At 36.9% G+C, this 17,358-nt stretch overlaps 1 protein-coding gene across 9 annotated transcripts in view; it reads right to left on the minus strand.

Annotated features, from left to right (window-relative positions):
- Btbd10 (BTB domain containing 10) overlaps positions 1 to 17,358 on the minus strand; it is a 57,301-nt gene that overhangs the window by 30,928 nt on the left and 9,015 nt on the right. For 2 of the 9 annotated variants that reach the window (XM_017803276.2, XM_008853506.2), the window contains one exon: positions 6,015 to 6,172. The exons of 5 other annotated variants lie outside the window; for them this stretch is intronic. In XM_017803276.2, coding sequence (XP_017658765.1) covers positions 6,015 to 6,115 — 101 coding nt within the window. In that variant the 5' untranslated portion in view covers positions 6,116 to 6,172. Of the gene's footprint in view, positions 1 to 842; positions 1,241 to 6,014; positions 6,173 to 17,358 lie in introns of those variants that run through there. 2 more of the 9 variants (XM_008853505.1, XM_029556335.1) reach the window with 2 other exon arrangements.

Genomic DNA, 17,358 nt, shown 5'->3' on the forward strand with positions numbered 1-17,358 from the left:
AGATACCACTGATCTAACTAGATAAGCACATGAATGATAATTTCAATGGTTATTATGAATTTTATACAACTACTTATAGACACTGAAGTTGAGTAATTTTAATATACTGGATATCCCAATGTCCCTATAAAATAACTGAAAATGAAGACGAGAGGTAAAAAACCTATTTACTGTTTTAAATTGTGCTAAAATTTCCTAATCAGGTAAGCAATGTCATATGTTAAGATTTAAAATTTTACAAGAAGAGCAATTATCTTTATTTAAAATTTTTTTCATCTGGTTAAAAATTAATTTACACTAACCCCAAAACTTATCTGGTTCATTTTCTTTCAGTGACAGCATTTACATCATCTATTCACATTCTGTACAACTAGAAAGTCACTTTACCCAGTTAGGGCTTTAATTCAAATACACTTAGCCTGGCAAAATACTACCATATATAGATCAATTAATTTTTCATTCATTCAAAAGCAAAAATATTTTTAAAACCATCCTTAGGAAATTGTAAATATTTTATTTTCATCTTGAATTTTACTTCATTGTATAAATAACTGCTTCAAAATTAGTCTTTCCTTAGATAAGTTTTGCATTCATTAAAATATAATACTAAACATAATACACTCTGAAGTAACATGAACTAACAAAGCATCGAACCCATGAAAACAACAAAAACATACTCCGTTTATTTTAAATAAGGCATCATGAAAATGACAGACATATGATCTTTTACAATTAGCAATGTAAATGATCATAATGAAACAAAGGCCAACATTTCTCTACCTTGCTCATATTCATGTATATAATTATAACCCAGAGACAGCATGTAATAAATGAATACACACCTTCTTTTAGTATATGCCAGGGTAGACACACAAAAACAAGAAAAAAAATTAGAAATCAGAGTATAAAGGGACTCTGCTTTCTCAAACAATGCAGCACTGAAAGCCAGGTCAGCATCCTTGGGCATTACTAGGAAACTTTAGTACATCTGGTATTTCCATCATCTTCAAGATTCTTCTGAATAATCAGAAAATTTCCCAGTCTCCTCCTACCTCCCCTGTCCACAGACTTCCTTCAGCTTTCCTCTCTCTACTGTGGAACAACGCTGTTGCAGATACTTAGGCTTTAAACGTTCAGAGATGTAATCCCCTCCACATATTAATTCAGTTCATTTTCTCACAGACACTGACTCAGCCGTGGGTTGTGCAGCACTGACGTTTCTCACCAAGCAGCATCGTGTGAGCTGTGATCATCCCATTTCTTCATCTCTGAGCAGTGATTGGATATTGTAATTGATAGACAGGTGGAGGAAACCGCAGGAGATGAGGACTTAGAGATATGTGGGTATGTTGCCAAATGCCATCTGTAAAGCTAATTCTAGCCCTGACAGCCTGCCAGGTTTTAGGAACTAGGATGCAGACAACTTTTTCCTTTCAGTATTAATGCATCTGTTGTACACAGTAAAGCTTCGCTTTAAAATAACAAGGAAAATAACTACAACCTAAGAATGTACCCAAGAACTCTTCTTTTAAGCAACCAAACTTTTCCATTCCAAACTGCTGCTGGGACTATCGAGTGACTTAAAAGGGAAACTGGAAAGCCTGCTCTTCATGCAGTCTCAGAAGAAATGAGCATGCGTACTTCTATGTGGAACCCTGCGGCAAAGTCTGATATTGAATGTATGATGCATTTATCTTTAGAAATCAGAGCAGACTGCAGATAGTTTTTATATAGTTATATGCTACCAAAGTCAAACTTTCAAGAGTTTTTAGCACATTTTATCTTCAGACATTTTAACATTATATAGAAGAGGTGCTCATTTTCTTTCAAATAGGAAAACAAATGCCTCTAACTCATAATTTAATGAAAAGCTGTCACATTTCAGGCCAAGTACACTTCAACTGAAATCACCTTTAACAGCTCTGGGAAGCTACGAAATTCCTCCACATACATATTAACTATAGTACTCACACAGAAATAATATCCACTAGTTTTTAACCTGGTTTATTTATATACAACCTGCGGGTCCATCTGCATCCAGAAGAGCTTCCCTGTTTTGCCTTTTTTGCCACAGTGATACGTCGCAAATCTACATTTTAAAAAACCTTTATGGAAAAAATACTTCAAAAACTGAATTGGCTAGAAATCCTAAGATGTATGGTATCTACACCAAGCCCTAAACTATCAACAACAGTGAGTTAGTACATGTAAGAGAGTGGCTATCATTACTTTTATAAATCCAAGCTTATTTTGGCCACAGGGGAAAGGGTCAAAAGTAAAAAACAGAGACTATAAGGCTACTCAAAAATACACATAAAACAAGGCGTATTTAACAAGACTTTTCTACTATCTACCAAAACTGAGTGAAGAAAATTATACTCATCTCTTTACTACTTCTAAGTATAAACTGCCAATCTTGTTGGCAGCAACAGTATCCCTAACTTAAAAACTATTTCTTTCTCAGTCTCCTTGACCTCGAGACATAATATATGATCTCTAAGTAGTTAACTTGAAAATTTCTAAGAAAACTAATGTTTTGGCAGAATGAAGTCATTTTCCACTGTCCTTCCTTTCTTTCTTCTTGTCTGGAAGGTGGATGTAATGGCTGGAGCCACACAACTAACCTTGTGATCCTGTGGGAAAATTCAAGCAATTCAGAGATTTTTGAGCCTGGTATTCTTAAGTAATTAAGTATATGTTCCAGTATCTCTTACCTCTAGACAGACAGACAGACCGACAGACGGACAGATGGACCGACAGACAGACCCCCCCCCAACACAAAATCCTTGACTTTAGCCCGTGGTTTTTACTCAAATATCCCTAAACAAAATATTTAAGATTAAAGAAAAAAAAATGGATAAGTAGATAAAGACACAGATGGAAAAAAATCAGCCATGAGTGGGGTCTAGTAGGAGTTCATTACACTTGGTTTCTCTATAATGATAAATTATTTAAAAGAAAAGGAGTAAGAATCTTGTTCACAAATTCCAGCTTTGTTGATTACAAGTTGGATAGCCTAAGGCAAGTTTATCAGCCTCATTTTTTTTTTTCCTCCTGCCAAAAGGAAACAGTAGCACTATCCAAAGGTCTACCTTCAGATCCAGTCAAGGCAATCTAAAGATGCCTGAGAGACCTGTCCTTCATTGACTCTTAATACTCTAATGGCCTAAGGATTAGCATGTTATTTTCACCTAACTCAAGCTGACAATGACTCTTACTCTGACCTTCATTTTACAAGTCAGTACTATGATTTGAGCATCCTGTAATGTTCTAATTATTTCATACATGGACATTAAAGTACTCCATTAACAGCACTCTCAGTACTCTTGAAATCCTTTGGACACTCTCCTGAACTGAGGGCAGGTTCTCAATAATACTTGCTAATTATCAGGTTTTATTGTTGCTGCTGTTGTTTCTGAGACAGGGTCTTCCTATAGCCTCAGCTGGCCTGGAACTCACTATGTAGACCAGGCTGGCCTCAATCTCACAGAGATCACCTGCCTCTGTGTCCCGAGTTCTGGGATTAAAGGCGTGCACCACCATGACTGGCAGATTGTTAGTTTTAAAACCTCCCACCCAACTAGTTTACTATTAATTCCCAAACTACCACTTAAAAAGAAAACTCAAACTATCCTTTTTTAAAATTTAAATGTTAAAGTGAAATATTCCTAAAAACACAGGGACAAGAAGTCTCTAAAAGTAAGCTATACTTGATTGGACAGTTCCTCCACACAAGGCTTAATATCCCCTGTCTCTACCTTCCAAGGGCTAGGATTTATAGGCATGTACTACCACACCCAACTTTTTAAAAAAGTTTTAATCAAGTTATTAACATTTTCATTTCGTTTTAATGTCTTTCATTCAAACAACCCTAATACTATTACAACTTACCTAAAAACATCAAAAAAAAAAATTGCTAATGAATGGCCTGGCAAGGTGGCACACACTGTTAATCCCAGGACTCAGGAGTCAGAGGCAGGCAGATCATCTTGAGTTCGAGGCCAGTCTGGTCTATATAGCAAGTTCCAGGTCATCTGGGGCTACAGGGAGACCCTGTCTCAAAAAGACAACAAAAAAAGTTGCTTATGGAAGGCTCAGTTGAAGAGTACTTCTCCAGCACAGACAAAGCTCTGCACTCAATCTCCAGCACCACAAAGAATAAATAAAACTATAAAAGTTACTAAAGGTACAGAAATCAAGAACTGTTGGTTACAGAAATGAAGCAAGAGTAATGAAAACAGCATTGTACGTTTTTACAAATTTTTCCCCATGAATGGATGAAGTTTTCCTAAAAGCAAACAATGGCATTTCTACACTTGTCAGTTTTTTAGTATATAATGCAGTACTGCACATCAGCAGAAACATATCAAGAATTAGGAAGCACAATATATAATTTACATGAAAAAATGCATACACAACATGGTATATACAACTACAGTCCTACACAATACAATAAAACCAGCACATCTTTGAAGCTCTCCACTATCTTAAGGACAAGATTATGGAATAAAGAATGAAAGCCCCCACTTGAAGGACATACACATACACACCGAGAGAGAGAGAGAGAGAGAGAGAGAGAGAGAGAGAGAGAGAGAGAAAAAATGAAAGAGAATATAAATAAAACAAACCAAAAATATTCATACCATGTGGCATGTACTTATAAATTAACAAAGTTAACTTGGAATTTTAAGACACCACATTAAAATCTACAATATTTTAAAAAATCTACAATATAAATACATATCTTATCAGGAGACTCAAAAAGCACCAATCATTCCTATTTTCTAACTATGAAATATAGTTTAAACGTATCTGAACTAAGACAGACATGGTGGTATATGCCCTTTTTAATCGCAGCACTCTGGAGGCAGATACAGGTGGATCTCTGTGAGTTCAAGACCAACCTTGTCAATATAGAAAATTCCAGGCTAGCCAGGGCTACATACTGAGACTGCCTAAAAAAAAAGTATTATTTATTTTTATTTTATGTTTATGAGTGTTTTGATTGTATGATGTAAGTGCTCTGTGTGTGTACACTGCCTAGAGATGCCAGAAAAGGGTGTCAGATCCCCTGTGATTGGAATTATGGACACTTACTAGCCACCATGTGGGTGCTGGGAACTGAACCCAGGTCCCCTGCAAGAGCAGCGAGGGTTCTTAATTGCTGAGCCACCGTTCCAGTTTCCCCACTTTTTTATTTGAACTATTTTATTACAAAAAGGATTTCAAAATCATGGTACTTTTTCAAGAAACCTGGTAATGGTTATTATCAATGATCAGAAGACTTAATATTCAAGTAAGTTAAACTTTCAATAATGTCCTCTGAGCAATATTTTTAAAACAAAATCCTCTATGAAAACATGCTTACATACCTGTAATATGTGGCGTTTATGAGTTGTCAATTAATACCTTAAAATACCAGATTACGAAGTGTTCTAAGTAACTCTCATTTAGTCACAGCACAAAATCAAAGTTTAAAAAATAACAGACAGATAAGCACAAACTTTTAAGATCAATTTCATTTTATGCATCAGATTTGAAAGGAAACAGTAGAGTCCATCTAGAAAGATTAATTTTTCCATTGGGATCAGTGTGCCCACACAATTTATTTTACATAGTTAATGATGCATTGAGGCAAGCACTGACAAACTGGCAAGTGAAATCTGCACACATAATGCAATTAAGGTATAAATAAATTTCTATTAGAGTTTCAAATATATAATAACTAACCTATCCTGCTAGGATTTCAACCTGATCCAATTATAACAATCATGGGGTCAACTAAAATTTTAATGTAATTTAGAGACAGAACTATTCAAAGAACAAAAATATTAAAAAGTCAAAAGCAAAGAACTGTTTCTCTAAAAGCTATTTCGGGAGAAGCACAAACATGCACAGTATTTTGTAGATGGGTCCACATCCTCTGACAGGACTTGCCAAAATCATATGAAGTAGTAGCTGTTAAGTCAGGTTTAACAGAGCTTTGATATGTGAAATACGCATTTTCTACCTACCTTGAATGTTTATAAAGTTTACGAGGTCTACTATGCAATTTCCGATCCCAATTCTCTGGGTCGCTGGAGTTACTGTCATAGGGATGAGGCCGTCCTGCCATCCCACTTCAAGTTTCCTTACACTATTGCTCTGAAAGCACACATGGAGGACCCATAACCTACATAAAAGAGTAGTGTTCACCTTTATGTAGAATAAAATAGCTATAGAATTCTATAGACTTGATATCACTGTGACATATTTTTAAAGTGATAAATACATCACAAAATACTAAACATACCAAAATATCACAAATCAAATTGAAATAGACTCCAAAAGTCTTTTTAAGGTATGTTTTACTTGATGCACCTTCTAAATTTGCAACCCCTGTGTGGCAGTTTAATATGTATTACTTTTATTTAATAAGTATATGTAAGCAATCATTGTCCAAGTACCTCATGTTTCTAAACATCAATTCATGACCCCAAAAGCAAAAACAATCCCATAGAATGATGATTTTAGATCAAGTTTCATTTGGAATATTTAATTACCCAAAGTTAAAATGCTTAGTAAAGTTTTTTTGCTCTTTTGTTTGTTTTGCCTCTCCCAGGGATTGAAACCAGGACCTCATGCATGCTGGTCAAGTGTTCTACTGCTGAGCTACATGCCCCAGTGGCACAAAACATTTAAGACTAAATTACAATGTTATTATTTGTTTAACCAAACTTAAGCTGGATAGAAATTTTCTGCTGAAAAATGAACATATTTTAGTATCCTCACAACGTAATTACCATAAAAATGCCTTACCAAGGAATCACATCTTAATACTTTTTCATGTATGAGTTTATGAATACTAAATCTACCATACTCCTATAAAATTACAAAGAAACTCACACAATAGCTTACAGGATACCTGACCTTTGTTGACATATAGTCAGTCACTATCTAATCTTCCCAATCACCTTGCAAAGTTGGCTTTATTTGCCTTGTTTTCTTTTTCTTTTTTTTTCTTTTTTTGGTCTTTTTTTGTTATTTTGTCTTTTTCTTTTCAGGAGCTGAGAACCGAACCCAGGGTCTTGCACTTGCTAGGCAAGCGCTCTACCACTAAGCTAAATCCCCGACCCAGCAAGGTTGGCTTTATAATCTCCATAAAGAGAAAACAATCTTGGAATTTTTGTAACTTTGCTGAAGTTCACAAAGTTGGTCAATAGGATGACAAAATGCAACAAGAATTTAATATACGAAATATACTTAATCTTGAAAAATATACAGACCTTCAAAGTATTCATTTGAAAATAGATCAGATTTTACTTATAGAGATGGTAAACACCAAAAATGAAAGCAAATGATAAACTAATATATGTAACTGTTCAAATTATTTAGCAAAACTATGTAGATTTGATTAGGACCCGGGTTTCCTGTCACAGGCTCCAGTGTTCTTTCTCTACATTTCTAAACCAAATTAGATGGACTAAAACAAGGGGAATTCATTCACAAAAGCCAAAGACAGGGCCAGCATGATGGCTCTTTGGGTAAAAGCACTTGCTGCACAAGCCTAAAGACCTGAGTTGGATTCCCCAGCACCCAAGACAGATGGAAGGCGAGAACCTACTTCTCAGTTATTCTCTTTTACATGGTATGTGTGGTGTGCACACCACACACACAATAATAAATAATAATAAAAATTCAAAGATATATAAAATTAGGAGCTCTACAGTCTAAATTTTACACGGCCTCATCATCGTGGCCTCTCAGTATCAGTTAGGGTCATCTTTGTCCATCAAGTTGAAAGACGTGATATCATCCCTGACTTCTCATTTCCCCATATTAAGTCTACTTCAAAAATTTTTTTGGATCCCTTCTCTCCCTTTGCATTCATAAGGCTACTGCCTTCATTTTAAACCACTGTCATCTATTGATAAGTCTCTTGGCTGGCATCCTTACTGCCATTTAATGGCACATTTCCTTCAATGAAAAAAAAATCATTCTAAAACCTTCTAATGGCTCTCCATTTCCTATATCTAATAACTCTTTATCATAAAAGTCCCTTCAATTTTGGCCAAATGTCTATGTTACATAAGGCAAACTAAAATGTACTGCTGCTACATCTTACAACTGTCAAAAAAAAAACAAAAAAAACCCACTGGACTACTGAAAGTTTCTAGAAAATACATTGCTATTTATTTTTAGACACAACAGAAACAATCTAAATTCCAAATAATTTGATCTATACAATGATCTATACAGAGATCGGGCCTGCTGATTAGGTAGAATATGTGTTTTCTTAGGAGACTGCCAAAAGCCAACTGAGAGAAGGGCGACTCAATTGTAGAAGTAGAATTGGATAATACTTTTTAAAAAGGGGAAGGAAAGCACCATAGAAACTTCAAGACAACACAAATATCGTAAACATGTGCTCCCTGGGACACGACTTCCAGATAATATGGATTAAAGATAAAGATCCACAGAAGGACATAAAAAAATAAGAATTTTTTTTTTTAATTAAAAAAAGCAGGGACTGGAGAGCTGGCTCAGCAGTTAAGAGCACTGACTGCTCTTGCAGAGGACCCGGGTTCGATTCCCAGCACCCACATGGAGGCTAAGAACTGTCCTCAACTCCAGTTCCAGAGAATATGACACCCTCTTCTGACCTCCACAACTTCGCACGACATGGTGCACTCACATACATGCAAACAGTACACTCATACACATAAAATCAATATTCTTTCTCAAAAGCAATAGATAGTATAAGGAAACAATTTATTATTAGCACTATGTATCAGTGAGCTAGCAAATTTGCATTATTTCCTTCTATTTAAAATCATTTTAAACAATTCTATTATTTTGTTCATAATGAAGTTTTAGAAGTTAAGAATAAAATCCAGTTTAGCCAAAATCCAATATGTTTTCCAATGTATCAGGCTAAGTACCAGGAATTGATATATTTCCTCCTTATTATCAGTAGATATCTTTTAAACCTCAGTCTTATGTTTTTGTATATCCTACTGTGACCTCAGTCTAAATGGTATTGTCATATGAGAGCTTTTCTATTAATATGAAATTCTTTTTATCTTTCTTTGTGTGTGTGTGTCTGCATGTGCGCACATGTACATGTGGGTGTACATGCACATGTACACACACATGGAGGTCAGCGGGTGACGCTGGGCGTCTTCCTCAAATGCTTTCCATCTTATCTTTTGAGATGGTCTCTCAATGTAACTGGTACTTGTTGAGAGCCTAGACTGGCTACTCAATCAACCTCAGGGATCCACCTCTCTCCACTGTCTCTTGCACTAGGGTTAAAGCCCAATGTCACCATACCTGGCTATTCTGCATGTGTGCCAGGGATCTGAACTCAAGACCTCATGCATACATAGCAGGCAATTTACTGACTAGACATCTCCCCAGACCCTATTTTTAATCTTTCAAACTAGAAAGTAATTCAATTGTAGTAGTTACTGGAGAGAAAGACCTGTTAAGTATGAAAGATCAAGGACTGGCAAGATGGCTCACCAGGTAATGGCCCTTCTGCCGAGCCCAATGACTTTAATTCTATCCCTGGGACCCACAGGCTGGAAGGAGAGAACTGACTCCCACAAATTGTTCTCAGACTTCCATGCACACCATGGCAGGCATAATAACCCCCACACATAAACAATAAATAACTGTAATTTTTTTTTAAAGTGGGAACAATGAAGGGAGATGGCTCAATGATTAAAAGAGCACTGGCTGTTCTTGCAGAGGACCCAGGTTCGATTCCCAGGACCCACATAGCAGCTAACAACCATCCATAACTCCAGTTACAGGATCTGATGCTTTCTTCTGACCTCTGCAGGGATTGCATGATACAAGTACACTAAAACACACGCAGGCAACACACTCATACACATAAAAAATAAAAATAAAAATTTTTTAAGTGAGAACAATGAAAAGACAAGGTACATTGAACCGTCAGTTAGAGACCAAGTCAAATTATCTAGAGGCATGGGTGGTCAAGATTGGCCAAGAATAGTTAAAAAGAAACTGGAGTGAGCTAAGTGTCTAAAGTAACCTTCTCTATATGGAAAGGAACAAAAGGGGAAAAAGTCCCACAGAGTGAACACATCACTTGGGATTGGCAGTCAAAAAGACACTTGAATGTTTACAGTTAATTCTGAACTAGCTATACAGGAAATCTTTACAGAAGCCTTGACTGAAGAAACTTGAGGACCATTTAATAAACCTCCAACTTTAGGAATAAAAGAGTTTGTACCACCCAGAAAAGCAGAAACATACAGAACAATCACGAAGCTTTGAAAATGGTCTAAAAATATTTATAACTTCCTTTTCATTAACCCTCTTTAAATATTCCCAAGGAGTGCAATATGAATCCATAAATTAATTGACAAGGTACTGAAGAGTCAGACTTTGAGGACTAAATACCACACAGATAATCATCACACGCACGCACGCACGCACACAGAGAAGCGATTTTTAAAATAAAAATGGACACCCAAGGAATGAAAAGGCATCTTCTATATATGTGGGCAGGTGAAGCCATCATGTAAACCCTACAGAAAACAATTTAAATCTGGACAAACTTTTTAAAAGCCTATTTAAAACACACACACACAAAAAATCTCAAAAGCAAGTCACAGTGAAAGAGGAGTTTACTCTTAAGAACTCCATTAAGGGACAGAATCATGAGTTTGGTTCCAAGGTTTTTTTACCCCATGTCATCTATGTCTCACAAATATTGTGCAGGAACCAGGAAGCCACACAGCTCAAGGTTATAGAAAGTGTCCCAGCACTCAAAGTACAACTGGAAATGTAAAGCAGATACACCAGAAGTGGAAAAACAAAAAGCAAAACAAAAAAGAGGGACAAAGACCCCAAATCTGAGCATAAACTCCCCTCAAATCCCTGACTGACACCTAACTACATACTCAGGTGAGAGGAACCCCAGATAACCTGGCAAAAATGCAGATACCACAGAAGACTCTTCCCCAGAGAAGAATCTACCCTCAAAAATTGCATGGCACAAGATATGAGTTTGATGCTTTCTTAATGGAGTGCATCCCCTAACCATACATGACTCACACAGCAGAAAACTGAAGCCCATGTTGTTGGGACATTAGAACAGAGACCACTAGTAAATGAGCTGGAAATGCAAAGGGAATACCCAGAAAGAATGGACATACAGAAAGGATGAATTCCAAAATATGACTATGATTTCTGCTCAAATTCTTGGCTGAATAACAAATTACAATAGGTGTAGAAAAGAATTCCTTCTGCAGACTTGCCCCCAGGATATGAGGCTAATAAATAAGCAGCTCAAAAAAACTAGGCAGACAGAGCTGCTGTATACTGCAGGGAAAACAGGTTTGTAGTCCGAGTCCAGGCAAATTAGTAGTCACTAAAACAGCAAAGAAAATCTTCAATAAGAACACTATAATATCCAAATTTTGTCTAAAATTATGAGGCATGCCAACACATAAAACAGGAAAAGGTATTTGATAACAACTGACTCCAAGTAAGCCCAGATGTTGGTTTAGCAAATTTCGAAGCATTCTATAAATATATTCAAAGACCAATATACCCAAAGAACTGAAAGAAGAAAACAATCTTGAGTAACAGAATGGACTCTCAGTACAAAATGACAACTATCAAAAGAAAATGGAAATCCATATATAGCTGAAAATAACACTAAAGTGAGAACACTGAGATGGGCACAACAGCAGATGGAGAAGAAAAATGAACAGGGCTGCAGAGAGGTGGGACACCATCTAACAACACACACATTAAGCATTTGGAGCCACTACTGACACACAACAACATGAATTATGCTTAAAGGCATTTTAAGTCAAATAAGCCAGATTTAATAAATGCATGGAAATGTCAAGTAGAATATGACTGACTGCCTCTGAGGAAATGCCAGAAATATAAAGGGAAACTTAGTTTGTATTGTATCCCCACTTATATTAGTCAAATTTTCTAAATCTGTTTTTTATAATACTTTCTTTTTCTTTTTTTTTTTGACAGGGTCTCCCTGTAGCTCCAGCTGGTCTGGAACTCACTATATAGACCAGGCTGGCCTCAAACTTACAGAGATCTGCCCGCCTCTACCTCCCAAGTGCTGGGCTTAAAGGCATGCGCCACCACGCCCAGCTATAATACATTTTTATTGATAATGCCAAATACAGTAACAAAGTATTTGGAAGTCATTTTGTTATAGAAATTTTCTATTTTAATGACTGCTAAAGTATAGTTTTGTTTAGTTTTGATTTTGTACACATGACCAATAAACTAGCAAAATGTTTCTGCAATTTGCCCCCCCCCCGTTATACTATAAGATCTTTGAAGACAAGAACAAAGTCTATTTCATGTTTGCATCCCCACAGCTTAGTATAGGCTTGGTATAACTTGTATAAGCTTTTACAAAATGTTCTAATCACCTAATTAAAATGAAAGACACCAAAGGCCATTTAATATAACCCACTAAATACAGGGGAAATACAGAGTATAAATATTTATAAGCAGTCTTTAACTACCAGTGGCTTTATCTTAAAAGAGAATTATCATATAAACTAACTATATCCACATCTCAGTCATGGCAGAGTACTAATGAGCAAAAATTACAATGCTCCAATTTCTAGTAACAATACCTGCTCTTAGGAAGCACAGATCAAGAAGGTAGGAGGAATAAGCCAGGTGTAGTAGTGCACACCTTTAAGCTCATCATTTGGAGAGGCTGGTGGAGCTCTCTTTGAGACTGAGGTCTGCCTTGTCTACACAGCAAAGTCTAGGGCAGCCAGGGTTGTATAGTAAGACCTTATCTCAAAAAAAACAGTAATAATAATAATAACTATGTCCAAGGAATCTGTACCTACTCTCCCCTCCATCTCTTCTTCCTTCCAACCCCTCCCTGGGACAGAACCCAGGCAAGTACAGGCTGCACCCCAAGCTCTATTTCTATATTCTGTTTTGTTTGCTGCTGTTTCAAAAATAAAATTATGATTTTGAACATTTATTTTATGTGTATGAATATTTTGCCTGCATGTATGTAAGTGCACCACATGCATGCAATGCCCATGAAAGCCAGAAGATGGTGTTAGATTCTCTGGAACTGGAGTTACAGTTGGTTGTTAGCCACCATGTAGGTGCTGGGAACCTGAGTCCTCTGCAAGAGCAGCCACTGCTCCCAAGCACTGAGCCGCCTCTCCAGTCCTTAGCTCTAAATTCTTAAAAGATCCATGATTTTAAGTTAAAACATTACTTTGTTTTCTATGATTATGATTCTATTTTTCCCTTTTTACTATGACCAAATAGTTTTACCTTAAAAAACCAGAAATTAATCAAAGAACATGTTATTTAACACAGGTAAAACTCCTACAAGTTACAGAAATGTCTCAATCAAAGAAGATTACATTCAACTCAGAGAAGTAATACCCTTTAAATAATGACTCGAAGTGTTTTTCTTCCATGATGCTTTTCTAATATCCTGTATTTTGTATATAACCTTTACTATGCTGCTTTATTTTAAAGAATTCACTATTTGCTTTATCTGTCATTTCTTTCATATTTTTAAAAGACTTATGGTTATTTTATACGTATAAGCATTTGCCTACATGTATGTGCACCATGTGCATGCCTAGTGCCCACAGCCCAGAGAAGGCATCAGTTCTCCTGGAATGGCTGTGAGACACCAAGTGGATGCTGAAAACCAAACCTGAGTCCTTTCAAGAGCAGCAAATGCTCAGAACCACTGAGCCATTTCTCCAGCCCCTCCTTTCAGATTTTGTGTGCGTGTGTTTAGCTACTATCAATTCACAGGGCTAGAAAGTGCTCCATGACTGTAGAGCTCTACAGTAGAAAGAACTGTATGATAAAATGAAAATGTTCAGTATCTTTGTTGTCCACAAGGCACATGTAGCTATTAAACACATGAAATAGAGCTATTATAATTTTCCTAAATAATGAGGATGTGATAAATCAGGGAAACAATCCCATTCACAATTGCCTCAAAATGCATAATACTACAAACTAAACTTAACCAAGGAGATGAAACTCTTGTACAACGAAAACTTTAAAAAACTGAAGGAACTGAAGAACACACTAGAAGATGGAAAGTTCTCTCATAATCATGGGTTGGAAGAATACTGCAAAAATGGCTATAACCATCAAAAGCAATCTACAGAGTCAATGCAGTCCCCAGAGCATTCTGATGCTATTTCTCAGACACAGAAAAAAAAAAAAAAATCTTGAAATTCATATGGAAGCACAAAAGACCCCAGAGAGTCAAAACAATCCTGAGCAAAAATAATGCCAGACGCATCCTTATACCTAATCTCAAGTTATATTACTGAGCCCGGGAACAAAACACGGGAAGCAACATGGGACTGGCACAAAAACAGGCATGCAGATAACAAACAGAAGGGAGACACAAGAACAAACCCACACAGCAACAATCAGCTGATCTTTGACAACAATGACAAAAGCATATATTGATCAAAAAATTAGCCTCTTCAACAAATGGTTCTGGAAAAACTGGACATCCACATGCAGAAGGAAAAACAAAACAAAACAAAATCCAGATCCCTAACTCTCGATCAGCACAAAAATCAATTTCAAGTAAATCAATGACCTTAAGACCTGAAATTATGAAACTATAAGAGAACTAAAACTAGGGGAAACGCTACAAGATAAAAGCATAGGCAAGAACTTTGTGAACAGGACTCCAGTCACTCAGGAAATAATGCCAACTGACAAATGGGACCTCACAAAATTAAAAAGCTTCTTCATGGGAAACAGTTAATCAAGAGAAGAGACAGCCTACAGAATGGAAGACAATCCTTGCTAGCTATACACCTGACGGGATACACAAAGAACTCAAAAAACTTCTGACAACCCAATCAACAGATGGGCCAATGAAATGAATAGACAATTCTCAAAAGATGAAATACAAAGTCAATAAACGTGAAAAAAAGTTCAACTTCACCAGCCATCTCAGAATACAAGTCAAAACTACATTGAGATTCTTTCTTATCCCAGCCAGAATGACAGTCATTACAAAGACCAAAAAAAAAAAAGCTCTGAGAGAATGCTAACAAACGGGAAATCTTATACAATGATACTGGAAATGTAAACTAGTCAGGGATTATGGAAGTCAGTATGAAAGTTTCTCAAAAAGCTAAAATTAGATCTACTGATGACCCAGTTAACCCAAAGGACTCCACGTCGACCTTGTCACAGAGCTGCCTGCACACCAGCATTACAGCAGCACTGTGCAGAGCAGTGAAGCTACAGAATCATCCAGGTGTCCAAGAACAGAGGTCAGGACAAAGCAAGTTTTTTCAGACATAGAGAAGCTATGCTGAGTGCAGGAAAATGGAGATGCAATCAGAGCTAGTCATACTGATCAATCAAAAACAAATCTTCTGTGGTTTCTAGATTTTACAGATATATAAAATCATGTATGTATACAGGATATTAAAGTGGAATCAAAACTATTTAAAAAGAACAAAAGAAACTAAAGAGAAAAGGGAGGGCAGTAGAATGCGGAGGGAGTTTGCTCAATGTAGCATATATACTTTTACAAAAACCCCTAAAAATAAGAAAAGCTATGGAAGGAAGGAAGGGAGGGGGGGAGGCAGGGAGGGAGGGAGGGAGGGAGTCTACTTCAACTGCAGAATTTGCTTGGCTGGTTTGTTTGGTTTTTCAAGATAAAGTATCAATATGTAGCCCAGGTAAGCCTTGAACTCACTAAGTTGCCTAGTCTGGCTTCAAACTCCAGCAATCCACTTGCCTCAGTCTCTTGAGAACTAAGACTACAGGTCTATGCCACCATGCCCAGATGAAGAAACAAATTTTTAATTTTCTTTTTTGGGTTTTGGTTTTTTTTTTTTTTTTTTTTTTTTTTTTTCCTGAGCTAGGGTCTCCCTGTAGTGTCAGGTGACCTGGAACTTGCTATGCAGACTTGTGATGACCCACAAGATCCTCACAAGATACTCTCACAAGATCCAGCTGCTCACATTCCCTCCTGGCAGGAGGGAAGAGGGTTATAGGAGACTCACAGGGCCATGAGGCCTCAAAAAACCTTCAGAAAGACCCTCAGCAGGCCTCTCTCCTCCTCATGGCTCTAAGCCATGGAAGAGGTAAACAACTGATTAGAAGGGAACTTCCTAGTGGAATAGCTGCCTTTGAGTAGCCCATGTATAAATAATCCAAATAAACTCACTGGTTTACCAAGCTGAACTTAGAATCTTTTCTTTGGCCTGTTGGTACCCTCTCTACTGGGGTGAATTTTTTTTAACTTAAAATTTTTTTTATTTATTATTTTTATTTTATGTATATGCGTGTATTGCCTACATGTAGGTAAGTGCACCTGTGTCGTGTAATGCCCAAGGAGGACAGAAGAGGCTTTCGGATCCCCTGGGACTGGAGTTACAGCCAGCTGTTAGCTGCCATGTGGGTGCTGGGATTCGAACCTGGGTCTTCTGCAAGAACCACCAGGGTTCTTAACCGCTGAGCCATCTCTCTAGCCCCTGGGGTGAATTTTTTAATATCTCTCTAGGAAAAGTCACGTAACAGGCTGGTAGCTACCATATTTGTTAAGCACAGAAGCAAAATACCATAACCTTCTTCAGTTATTTTCCCTCTTCAAAGAATCTAAAATTTGCCTTGGGACAAAATACTTACTTGGTTACAGAGAAACTTTCTGGATATCTTTATGACTTAGGATCCCAAGCAGTATTCCATTTGATAAAAATTGTTTTCTTATAGACTTTTAAATTAAGACTGATTTCAGTAACTTGTTTTAGTATCACATAGCCAATTCAAACTTAGATCCATATCTCTACAGTCAAATTTGGTGTTCTTCACCTATTACACTGCTTCTCAGATTTAATATACAACCCATCAGAATGCCAAAGTCAGAAAATAAAAAGTGTTAGTGGTGGCACTTCAACCACTGAGACTAAAAGATGAGCGGTAAGAGTCTAATGCAGTTATTTCAGTAAAGGACTCAATTAAAATTATCTTATTTCCCCCAAATTCTAGATCACTAAAAATTCAAACGAAAGCATAAAAACAAAAAGCTAGGAAAAAATATAAAGGAGAGTAATCATTTTCAAAGAACAAAACTGCTGCACTCAAACTAAAAAAAAAAACAAAAACCTCTTATGGGTACAGAAATAGCTCAGTGGTTAAGAACACTTGCTACAGCTGGGCATGGTGGCACACGCTTTTAATCCCATCACTTAGGAGGCAGAGTTCAAGGCCAGCTTGGTCTACATAGAGAGCTCCAGGCCAGCTGACGCTACAGGGGAACCCTATTTCAAAAAGACAAAAAACAGAGCACTTGCTACAAATTATGAGGACCAGAGTTCA

Source organism: Nannospalax galili, unplaced genomic scaffold, assembly GCF_000622305.1.
Source record: "Nannospalax galili isolate Female #2095 unplaced genomic scaffold, S.galili_v1.0 scaffold44, whole genome shotgun sequence".
Taxonomy (NCBI): domain Eukaryota; kingdom Metazoa; phylum Chordata; class Mammalia; order Rodentia; family Spalacidae; genus Nannospalax; species Nannospalax galili.